Raw genomic sequence first — 12,334 nt, 5'->3', positions numbered from 1 at the left:
CTTCCCGTGTTAGACTGTCTGAGAGAGAGGAAGAATGCCTGACCTGTTACCTCATGGCCTGTGATGCTGGCCTTTTATATCTGCAAGAGCTTGACAAGGTCTGTGTGTGCGAAGTCTGTGGGTTCACACAGAATGTGTTTATCTCTCACTTTGTGTCTCACTGCATTTTAAGTATCTCAGTTTGCGTGATTCAAATAAAAAAAGACATTCAACTTTTACAAGCACTGACTTTCTCCTTACTGGGGTCGGGGTGTCTTGCATTTCTAAATGTTCTGTGTGTATGCAGATTCAGAACCTTAGACCTTTTAGATATAGAAAATAATGTTTTTGCATTTTGTTTTATTTGTAAGCTAACATTACATCTCACAGCGTATGTGTCCTCTTCACCAGACTGTTTGCACGCCAAGTTCCAAAACAGCTAAAAGCGGTTCATCAGTCCTTCATTTTGATTTGGACCCAGGCTTCTTCCTGCAGGCGGCTCTTCAGAGCGCATACCTGTCGCTGCTGAGGAAAGGGTGAGCTCGCATGTTACTGATCTCAGACTCCCACAATTTTCTGCATTTTATATCAAGCACTCATGTTGCTATGTACACACAGTATTCACAGCACGGCTTCACTTAATCCATTAATGAACTCCACTTGAATATATGACGGGGACTGTGTAAACACCGCTGGTATTCTTGTGTCAGCATGACCTTTGTGTGGTGTGGATGTGCCAGTAATGTCCAGCAGGTGGCAGTGTTTTAACAGGTGATTTGTCAGTCACTCTGATATTGGCTTTGTTTGAAATGGCATCCTAGCATACTGCAACTTAAAAATATTAGGGCTGTCAAGTTAAATTAACAGGAAAGAAAACAAAATAACAAGTTGTGTTAATTTGTGTGTACGATATGAAACGTGTGCACCTATAGCCTATAATAAATAATATATGTGCAGAATAACCTATAAAGACAGTGGACAGAGGGAGATTTCTACATAGTGCTCTTTACTCATCTCAGTTGCACTTCTCTCTTCACAACAATTCAGTGCTCTAACACAGAAATCAATTACTGTAAATGCAGTTATAAATACAGTCTTTATTTCTCATGAAAACTGCATGAAAACACATAGGAGATGCAAATAGTTAAATCAATACAAATCCACAGTAATTAAATATAATATAAAACATTACCTACATTTTTGGACTTTAGTCTTTTATGTAACAGTGTTTTTGTGGTGAATCATTGTAATAATGGCAATTTTGTTAAATAATACTGTATATATTACAACCCCAAATCAGAAAAAGTTGGGACACTGTACAGATTGTGAGTAAAAAAGGAATGGAATAATTTACAAATCTCATAAACTTATATTTTTTTCACAATAGAATATAGATAACATATCAAATGTTGAAAGTGAGACATTTTGAAATGTCATGCCAAATATTGGCTCATTTTGGATTTCATGAGAGCTACACATTCCAAAAAAGTTGGGACAGGTAGCAATAAGAGGCCGGAAAAGTTAAATGTACATATAAGGAACAGCTGGAGGACCAATTTGCAACTTATTAGGTCATTTGGCAACATGATTGGGTATAAAAAGAGCCTCTCAGAGTGGCAGTGTCTCTCAGAAGTCAAGATGGGCAGAGGATCACCAATTCCCCCAATGCTTCGTCGAAAAATAGTGGAGCAATATCAGAAAGGAGTTCATCAGAGAAAAATTGCAAAGAGTTTGAAGTTATCATCGTCTACAGTGCATAATATCATCCAAAGATTCAGAGAATCTGGAACAATCTCTGTGCGTAAGGGTCAAGGCCGGAAAACCATACTGGATGCCCGTAATCTCCGGGCCCTTAGACGGCACTGCATCACATACAGGAATGCTACTGTAATGGAAATCACAACATGGGCTCAGGAATACTTCCAGAAAACATTGTCGGTGAACACAATCCACCGTGCCATTCGCCGTTGCCGGCTAAAACTCTATAGGTCAAAAAAGAAGCCATATCTAAACAGGATCTAGAAGCGCAGGCGTTTTCTCTGGGCCAAGGCTCATTTAAAATGGACTGTGGCAAAGTGGAAAACTGTTCTGTGGTCAGACAAATCAAAATTTGAAGTTCTTTTTGGAAAACTGGGACGCCATGTCATCCAGACTAAAGAGGACAAGGACAACCCAAATTGTTATCAGCGCTCAGTTCAGAAGCCTGCATCTCTGATGGTATGGGGTTGCATGAGTGTGTGTGGCATGGGCAGCTTACACATCTGGAAAGGCACCATCAATGCTGAAAGGTATATCCAAGTTCTAGAACAACATATGCTCCCATCCAGACGTCGTCTCTTTCAGGGAAGACCTTGTATTTTCCAACATGACCATGCCAGACCATATACTGCATCAATTACAATATCATGGCTGCGTAGAAGAAGGATCCGGGTACTGAAATGGCCAGCCTGCAGTCCAGATCTTTCACCCATAGAAAACATTTGGCGCATCATAAAGAGGAAGATGCAATAAAGAAGACCTAAGACAGTTGAGCAACTAGAAGCCTGTATTAGACAAGAATGGGACAACATTCTTATTCCTCAACTTGAGCAACTTGTCTCCTCAGTCCCCAGACGTTTGCAGACTTTATAAAAAGAAGAGGGGATGCCACACAGTGGTAAACATGGCCTTGTCCCAACTTTTTTGAGATGTGTTGATGCCATGAAATTTAAAATCAACTTATTTTTCCCTTAAAATGATACATTTTCTCAGTTTAAACATTTGATATGTCATCTATGTTGTATTTTGAATAAAATATTGAAATTTGAAACTTCCACATCATTGCATTCTGTTTTTATTCACAATTTGTACAGTGTCCCAACTTTTTCTGATTTGGGGTTGTATATTATGAATGTAAAGGAACACATTTCAGTTTTGATGTTGTTGCTTAAAGTCCCCCTGTGGTTTATATGTCTGTGGTGTTTTTAATATGCTTTAAGACAAACCATGTGCAAATTGATCAGTCAACACCATTGTTGAGTATTTTCTCCTTAAAACTGCAGTGAACCAAAAACAGCCTCAAAAATGGTTTTGAAATCGCTGGTGTTTCTGACATCACAAACTACCTTGTAACCAGTCACGTCAACGTGTGATCATCAACGAGTGGATCTCTGAGCTGGTGTGAGTGAGTGGAGGCGGGGATAATTTGCATATTCATAGAGCCACGTATACTAAATGAGGCAAGGGTGTAGAGTTACATTCAAGCTATTTTAAAGCATGAAGAAATTTCTTTTCAAGGAAAAAACGTTTAAATATGTAATTTTGGTGATCAGAGATGAGTGGATAAAATTATTGACTACAAGGAGACTTTAAGTACTTGAGCCTGTGAAGGTTGAGAAACACAACTGTTTCCTATAATGCAATGCGCATGACTTGACCATCCATTTATTTATCGACAAATGAACCTGTTGTAACATCACCTGTGATTTTTTTTCATGTGATGGCAATGCTGAATTGCCTGCATCATTATTCCAGTCTTCAGTGTCACAGGATCCTTCAGAAATCATTTTAAGATGCAATCATGCAAATATGTGTGTGTTTGTACACTTTTTTTGTTAGGTGCGATTAATCACAATAATCGATTTAATTAATCCCAGAAGTCACTAGCTAATATATATATATGTATATAATATATATCACTAATATATATATATATATATGTATATATATATATATATATATATATATATATATATATATATATATACATACACATCTGTCTTTCTAATGTATAATTAACACAGTCAAATGTAGTTATGAAATAATGTCCAACAGTCTTATCTTCTCCTTTTGTTACATCAGCCTTCTTTCATCTTCTTATCAATCATGTTGTCCTCCCACAATCACTTCTGCCTGTGTGTGTTAGTCACTTGGCTCAGGGTACACACCAGCTGCGGCGGGTCATGAGGGCCATGGAGAGTCGGGGGTCGCAGAGTTTTCGTAAGGTGAGATCTGAGTAAATGAGATTTTTGCTGTTCACTTACACACAGCAGGTGTCAGTGGTTGTTTTGTGTTGTTTAGACAGTAGCGCGCAGGCTTGCAGAAGTGTTGCTGGGTTCAGTGTGTGAGGATGCGTACTGGGATCCACTGTCTCCTCCACCACCCGGCTGGCTGAAGAAAGAAGGAGTCACGCACCCCAAAGATGCCATCTATCCCTCGTCCAGACCACCACAGCGCTACAACACTGAGGGGTCAGACTCTCTTTCCTTTCACATCTGATATTCTACTCACTTTTTCATGTAGGAAACATTATTTAAAGCATAATCACAATCAAAGCATAATCAGAAAATAAAAGCAGAACAAAATAAAACTAGATAAGTTAAGTTTGATGACAAACATTAATGTTGGCTTGACAAAGCCCTGTCTGAAATTTAAAAATACATTTTAATAGCTTGAAGTGTGAAGGTTTACTCAGAGAAGTCGAAAACAGTCAGACAGACCAATAAAAACTCATTTAGACCATATTAGACTTTTTATTAGACATACTTCCAATGATATACTACTTTATATAGTCTACTCTGCTAAGACTGCTAAGAAACCACATGAAATGCATTCAAAAAACACAAGTACACACACTGTAAAGTTTAAGGAGTGACAACCACATTTACATATTGGATTGAATCCTTTAATTTTTCATTCCGTGAATGTACGGAACACAACTTACCAAGTTTACCTATGTTTTAACACATTGTAAGCATGTTTCCAGAATGTTTAAGCAAATTGCTAGCATGTTTCTGACATGTTTTAGCATGTTGCTTGCATGGTTTAACACATTTTCGAGCATTTTGAACGTTTTCATGATGCTGACATGTTGCTAAGATGTTTCTAGCATGTTTTAGCTTATTGCAAACATGATTTAGGATTTGAGAGCCTGTTTCTAGCCTGTTTAACATATTGCTAACATGATTTAGTATTATGCTAGCATGTTTCTAACATGATTTATCATGTTGCTAGCATGTTTTAGCTCACTACTAGCATGTTTAAAATGTTTTTAACATGTTTGTTGCATTTCAGCACGTTGTTACCCTAAGATAGATAGATAGATTGATTAAAGTATGGTATTAACTTTGTGGATGCAGCTTAAAATTCTCTTAAAGAGTTTTTGTATTAAAGTTTTGATCCCCTCAATGAAAGTCTATAGGATTGTTCGGTTTACAAAAACAGTCAGATAAGTTAGAAAAGATATAGCAGATCGAGTCATCTAGGAGGTCTGTGCCGAGTTTGTGGGTCATAGCTTTGTCTAACCAGAATAATAAGTGTTCATTTTTAGCAGTTGTATGTACAGTATCTCACTGCTATCATTAAATTGTATTGTGTACATCAGCCATTTGGCAATATTGATCGATCACTAGAGTCAGGGAGCAATGAACAATGAGACGAGCCGATGACAGTGCTGGGGTTTGTTTGCCTGCTTTAAAATTCAGGACACGGCGGAATGATGTGTTGTGAATAAAACATACTGTAACTGTACCTGTGAGTCTGCAGACTCCAGGCAGAGAAAGGAAAAATACAAGAGAGATGAAAAGAGATGGAGGGACTTTTGAGAATATGTCTGAAGAACAGAAATTAAAACAGATAAAAGGAATATTCTAGTTTATTATTCCTGGTACAGCTCAGTAACATGCTATGATGGGATTCCAGATGCTGGAGGGAAGTAGGATGAAGGGATGTGATGGAAAAAAAGGGATGAGAGAAAACTGGCTGTAAAGAAAGAGGAAATTGTTCAGAATACCAATTAAACATTTTAAAAAAGGGACAGCTACGAGGATGGCAGTAAGTCCAGAGAGCTCAGTTACAGACTGACATATGTAACTAGAGACCGACACGCACACATTTGTGACGTGTTTTGTGTTTTTTCTTTTTCCCGTTGCCACCATGTAGAGCTTTCTGTCCACAGGACGTGGTTGAAGAGGCAGTGCTGGTGCTCCTCATCACAGAGTCAATGGTGAGACAGTCTTTCTCACATTCATCCTTTCTTCCTTAACATGCTGTGCTGTGACGTCTCTTCTCCTTAGCTGCATCTTAAGAACTATTGCATGAATACTGTATAGCATAAAGGAATAGTTCACTGAAAAATCTGAATATATTAATAATATATTTTAATCTTAATAATTAACTTATCGAATCACCCTCATATAATTTCAAAACCATAAGCTGTTATTTTTTTAGGTAGATCACAAAAGGAGGAATTTTTAAGAATGCTCCTCTTTTCCATACATAGTTTAGTGTGACCTCTAAATTGTCCTCAATAGGCGGATGAAGTTGGTTGCTCCTGAATATACTTTATTTGGCAGGCAAACAGTTCAGTTCAATTCAATGTAAGTTTATTTGTGTAGCACTTTCACAATACTTATTGATTCAAAGCAGCTTTACAGAAAATGCTTGTTTCAATGTTACAATATAGTAAGTATTCTGTTATCAGCCAGAGATGAGTGTATCAAAGTAATATCCATATGGCAGTAATAAACAGTTCTAATATAGTGCATTGTGTGGTTAGTTAACTTTATGTATTCAGTTAAGCTAACACAACAAACATGCTAAAAAGCAATTACAACTTGTACTTGTAATTATTACAATATAAGGATCATTTTATAATATGAGGATAATATTGAAACGTTTTGAATGTCGATCCAAAATTGTGATCCATAGCATTTTAGGCATTCTAGTACAAATTTATGAGAAGCATAATGTGAATGCTTGGCTTAAGAGATGCGTGTTTTATCTGATTTAAACAGAGAGAGAGTGTCTGAGCCCCGAACTTTATCAGAAAGGAAGGCTATTTTATAATGTAGGAGCCAAGTGCGAAACAGTTACATGCATCACATAAATCGAGTTGGGTCAGTCATTTTTTTTTAAAGAAGTTATTGCTTTTATTCACCGACTGGTCATAAACGATAGTAAAGACATTTATAATATACAGTATATAAAGAATCCTGAATTGTTTTTTACGGTTTCCAAAAAATAGGTAGATGTTTTCAACATTGATATTAATAAGAAATATTTATTGGGCATTAATCGAGCATATTAGAATGATTTCTGAAATGATCATGTGACACTGAAGACTGAGTAATGATGCTGATAATTCAGCTTTGCATCACAGGAATAAATTACCTTTTAGAATAAAAAAATGTTAATTTAAATGGTTATAATATTTCACAATTTTAGAGTTTTTACTGTGTTTTTAATCAAATAAATGCAACCTTGGTAAGCATTAGACATTGGTAAGCATTAGACATTAATAAAAATAAAACTTTTGAATGGTAGTGTATGTTTCCTTGCAGATATCAAGAAAATGCTGAGATATGTAGGATTCATTTATGTCATTCCACATTAGTTTATTTGGTCTGTAACATTTTAGTATAGGGGACACATACAGTATTCACTACTAGCTATGACTTTTGCTTCAATAAACTCCTAATTTTCTGCTTATTAATAGTTAATAAAGGTCGTTTTGTAGCATTTAAGTTTAGGTATTGGGTAGAATTAAGTGATGTAGAATAAGGTCATTCAGAATAAGGCATTAATATGTGTTTTATAAGTACTAATAAACAGCCAATATCCTAGAAAACTTTCAATGCTAATAAGCAACTAGTAATTAGTGAGAATTGAACCCTAAAATAAAGTGTTACTATTTGGTTTCTGACTGTGGTAAAACTTTGGATTTTTAACATCAAGGGCTTTAATGTAATGCAACTATGGACGCTTTTATTTTAATCATAGAAAATGTGGTTATGCTTTATATCGATTCTACTAATTATTAGAAACTTTGCAATTACATGTCAACTAACTCTCCTTAGAGTATTAGTTTACTGTAGTAGACTGATAGTAGACTGTTAGGTTAGGATTAGGTGTTTGTAGAATAAGTTGACGTAGTTGAAAATTGACTTATAGTCAGTAGAATATCTTTTGAAGGAGCATCAAATTAAAGTGCTAGCAGAAATTAAGCAGACACTCTGCTAATACTCTAATGAGAGTTCATTCATATGTAATTGCAATGTTACTTATAGTTAGTAGAATGTCTAAGGTTTTTTATTTGTTTGTCAGATACTTTTATCTAAAGCAGTTAAATAAATGTTATATTCTAAATACTACATTTTATATTTATAACATTTTATATTCCACTGGCAAAATAACACGACACAAGCCTTGAGGGTGAGTAAATATTGACAGAATTTTTTTTTGGTTTTTGTTTTGTGAACTATCCATTTGACATGGGCTTCCAAAACCCTAAAGGCATTTTGTGTTTGTCCGTATTTGACACCCAATTCGGTTCTTGAACACTTCACTAATGAGCTGATGAGTTGAATCAGACGTGTCAGAGAAGAGAATCATCTAAATTGTGCAGTGCTGGAGGTTCTCCTGGACTAGGATCTAGAGACGCAGCTTCAACAAAACCCCTGAGCCTCTCTCTGTTGCCCCCTATAGGCCAGTGGCGAGGCAGTGATCAGCCGCACCCCGGAGCACCGGGAGGCGAGGGAGAGCAGCATGCAGGACGCCTCCTCCGTCTATGACCTGCTGAGCATCGGCATGGCCAGGAGGGGGCAGTACTCCATGCTGTCCGAGGTAAGATGTGTCAGCACAGATCCGTATCGACCCCATGCTTTGCAAACAGGAGCAAGGAAGTGACCTGTATTTTATGTAGTGGCTTCTTTCACCTTCTTTGTCGCAGGTCGCCTCTTCCAATCTTTCAATCTCTCTCTCAATCTCTCCTAGCTGTATGGGTGATTCTTTTCCCTTCCTCCTCCGTCCTGTCCTTTCAGTAGTTGAGCCATTGCGTGATGGTGAGCGTTTACTCAGAGGAGTTCTCAGGTGAATCTGAATCTAAGCTCAGTGTTTTCAGTAGGTTCATTTCAACTGAATCCATGTCATTTCACTGATAACCCACATTACAATGCCATTACTCGGCATTATCAACAAATGCCTGCATATAGAATTGTTAATCCCGTTCTCATCAATTGTATCACCACTTTCTCATGCATGTGCCTTGATGTGATGTGTACAGGATACACACAATCCCCTATCAGTGCTGTAAACAACAAGATCCTTCCTAGAAACGCTGAGTTATGCTGAGCAATGTCAACCACATTAGCGTCATGTCAAGTCAACCACATTTCTGAAACTTTCCCGGTTCAAAATTGTTATTTTGTTCATATTTTTCTGAAGAAAGACAAACATAAATAGTGATGAAATCCAAAATATTAAATGTCAAGTCAAGTCACCTTTATTTATGTAGAGATTTACAGAGACAACAGCTAAATAATGCAACAAAGTTTGTTTCCTAATTTACATTAATTTACATTAAATGTAATTATTATATATTGACTGAGTAATCCACTATTTTTTAGAGGGGGTCAAAATGACAATTTTCACCTAAGATTTATTGCCAAATTACAGAGGGGTAAAAATGATTTTAGATTTTTACATGGAGATTGGTAGGTCTATTAGTTAACTTTTGCAATCTTTGTTGCATTTTATGCCAACAGTGACAGTTCAAAAATGGGAAAAGCACTACTTGTGTTTTTTGCCCCAAGTTTTTGCCTGTAACTCAAAGAAGTATTAAAGATATCTTAATATCCTTTTAAATTCTGGTTCTTAACAAACTTTTCTTTTGGTATCTTAATTTTAAAGGCCCTCTATGGTTTATTCAATCCCAGAGATATTGGAATCTTAATGTAGCTCCATGTTCAATTTGTTGTTTACCCATTTTTAATGGCCCAAAACCAAAATGTAGTTCACTTTTCACATAGCTGATACTTATTGCATTTAAAGATGAAAGTCTGAAGAATAAATAATGTTTAAACTAGAAATGTATCTTGTTTCCCTCCATCAAAAAAACTGCATGCAACACACCTGCCAAAAATACACTGAAATAGCCAAGTTGAGGCACATTAACTTGCTCTCAAAAGTGTATTTATAAGATTCTATATTTTAACCAGGTTTAGGGATATTTGTATGAAGGGAATTTGTTCATTTTAACAGCTTCTGAAGTTACCAAGAGTTCAAATATGCAGTATCATTCGTAACTACACGTTACCGCATTGACATCTGTATATCTATGTGATTGAACCATATAGGGCTTTAAAAATGAAGATTCTAAAAGAAAAGTTTATTATGAATGACATCTTAGAATCTAGAAGGAGATGTCTTTAATACTTTTAGAGTTACATGTACACAGACACAGCACTCAGACAGGTATTTTCTATACTATTGTGTTGATAGAAAAAAAAATGAGATACATTTCTAGTTTCAACATTATTTGTTGTTAAGATATTCATCTTTAAAAGAAAATAAGTATCAGCTGCATGCAAAGTGACCCACATTTGGTTTTCGACCACTAAAAATGTGTACAATTGACCATTTACTTTATGTAAAACGCATTAAGATCTCCATATCTCTGAGATTGAACCATAAAGGGACTTTAAAATGAAGATTCCAAAAGAAAAGTATGTTAAGAGTTATAATCTAGAAGGATATTGATATATCTTTAACAGTTTTAGAGTTACAGGCACACAAACTTTATGGCACTCAGACAGGAACATTCTATACAATTGTGTTGATAGAAAATACATGAGATACATTTCTAGTTTCAACATTATTTGTTGTTAAGATGTTCCTCTTTAAAAGAAAAGTGGTTTTCGACCACTAAAAATGTGTGTAATTGACCAATTAACTTTATGGAAACACATTGAGATCTCCATATCTCTGGGACTGAACCATAGAGGGCCTTTAAAATTAAGATGCCAAAAGAAAAGTCTGTTAAGATCCAGAATCTAAAGGGATTTTAAGATAGCTTTAATACTTCTGGACTTACAGGAATGCAAAGTGCTTTTTCTCATTTTTAACTGTCACCGTTGGCATATAATGCAACACAGATTTCTAAAGTCAACAGATTTAAATAATAGACCTACCAATCTCTGTGTAAATTATTATTATTATTATTTTATTAAATAATGATGTCATTTTACCCACCCTGTAATTTGTCTCAAAGGTCATTTTGACCCCCTCTACAAAATAGTGGATTACTCAGTTAATATACATTCATGACATTTAATATTTTGGCTTTCTTCTTCATTTATTTATTTATTTCACCAGAAAAAAAAAATATTAATAATAATCTAAATCAAAGATTTTAGCCGGGGACCTCTGGTTGAGTTGACACGGAATGACCCATTATCATTTAGCTCTATTTCTTCTCTAGTGTTTCTGGGAAGGCTGATTCCCTGATTCAAAGGTATTTTTTTCTGACTGTGTTGTGTGATTATTTGCCATCAGTGTTTGGAGCGGGCCATGAAGTTCTCCTATAATGAGTTTCATCTTTGGTACCAACTTGGCTTGTCTTTGATGGCAAGTGGGAAGGTGAGATTCATGTTGTGTGGTCATCATCAATGTTTTGTTGCTAAATCAACTAAATAAATGTGTTATAGTAACTGAAAGAAACAAAATACATAAGGTTTTGTACAAATTAAATGTTTTTACATTAGTTTGTATGAATGTTCCTTAGTGCAATTCTTGAAAAATTCTTAAGAAATTCTTAATTTTTTTCTTAAGAAGAAAATGACATGCGTTGGTGTTATTTGACTGAAGGTCGAGTATTGCTGAAGACTCGCTGAATGAAAAAACACCTCAAAGCCAGTGTTTTTGAGCTGCCTGCAGATTCATCTTGTGTGTTGCACAACTCCAGCGTGACACAAATCCAATCACTTCTGGCCAGCTGTCAACTGCATGTTTTAGAAAGGGTCGAGTTTACACTTGACATAAACATAACCATGTTTTGAAGCGTGATGTACGCGGGCTGTGAAGTTTGCAGAAGTGACACAGAACCACAGAGGACAATACTTCTCATGTGAGCTTTACAACACTCTTAAGCCGAGCTTCATTACATGCTTACAGGATGTTTACCTTAAGTATAAACTTGACCCTCTCATGAATATGCATTCAACAGTTGGCCAGAAGGGATGCTTTGAATTAAAAAATTATCAGTATGTTTCCTATCGTTTGCTTCAGAAGACCTTCAGAAGATTCATTTTTCTAGAAATCTTTGTGTTCACCTGCAGAAAGAAAGTCAGATACTGTATATCCGGGTTGGAATGAGGGTGGGTAAATAATGAGAGAATTTTCATTTTTGGTTGAACTATCTCTAGATTCTCTGAGTCTGAATTGCCATAAGTGCACAATGTGAAGCAACACAGTGCTAGAAAGTTACAGATACTTGTTTAGTAACTGACCACAAATCGTCAACTGCCTCAACTTTCAACTGCAGTGTTCAGTGACGGTAATTCCCACTCTGCATTTTCCTTTTAGTGTTTTGTCGTAGATT

The 12,334-nt window shown here is 36.0% G+C and overlaps 1 protein-coding gene across 1 annotated transcript in view; it reads left to right on the top strand.

The window, feature by feature from the left end:
- The window catches only part of ttc7a (tetratricopeptide repeat domain 7A), a gene marked incomplete at its 5' end in the record, with an annotated part of 62,559 nt that overhangs the window by 13,824 nt on the left and 36,401 nt on the right, over positions 1-12,334 (top strand). Inside the window, 7 exons of the mRNA XM_081351592.1 lie at positions 1-98; positions 391-515; positions 3,884-3,962; positions 4,039-4,208; positions 5,899-5,962; positions 8,443-8,580; positions 11,290-11,373. The exon at positions 1-98 is cut by the window's left edge and continues 33 nt beyond it. Coding sequence (XP_081207718.1) covers positions 1-98; positions 391-515; positions 3,884-3,962; positions 4,039-4,208; positions 5,899-5,962; positions 8,443-8,580; positions 11,290-11,373 — 758 coding nt within the window. The remainder of the gene's footprint in view (positions 99-390; positions 516-3,883; positions 3,963-4,038; positions 4,209-5,898; positions 5,963-8,442; positions 8,581-11,289; positions 11,374-12,334) is intronic.

Source organism: Scardinius erythrophthalmus, assembly GCF_964197995.2.
Source record: "Scardinius erythrophthalmus genome assembly, chromosome: 21".
NCBI classification, from domain to species: Eukaryota; Metazoa; Chordata; class Actinopteri; order Cypriniformes; family Leuciscidae; genus Scardinius; species Scardinius erythrophthalmus.
The sequence above is the reverse complement of the archived record's forward strand: the minus strand, read 5'-3'. Positions and strand labels throughout refer to the sequence as shown.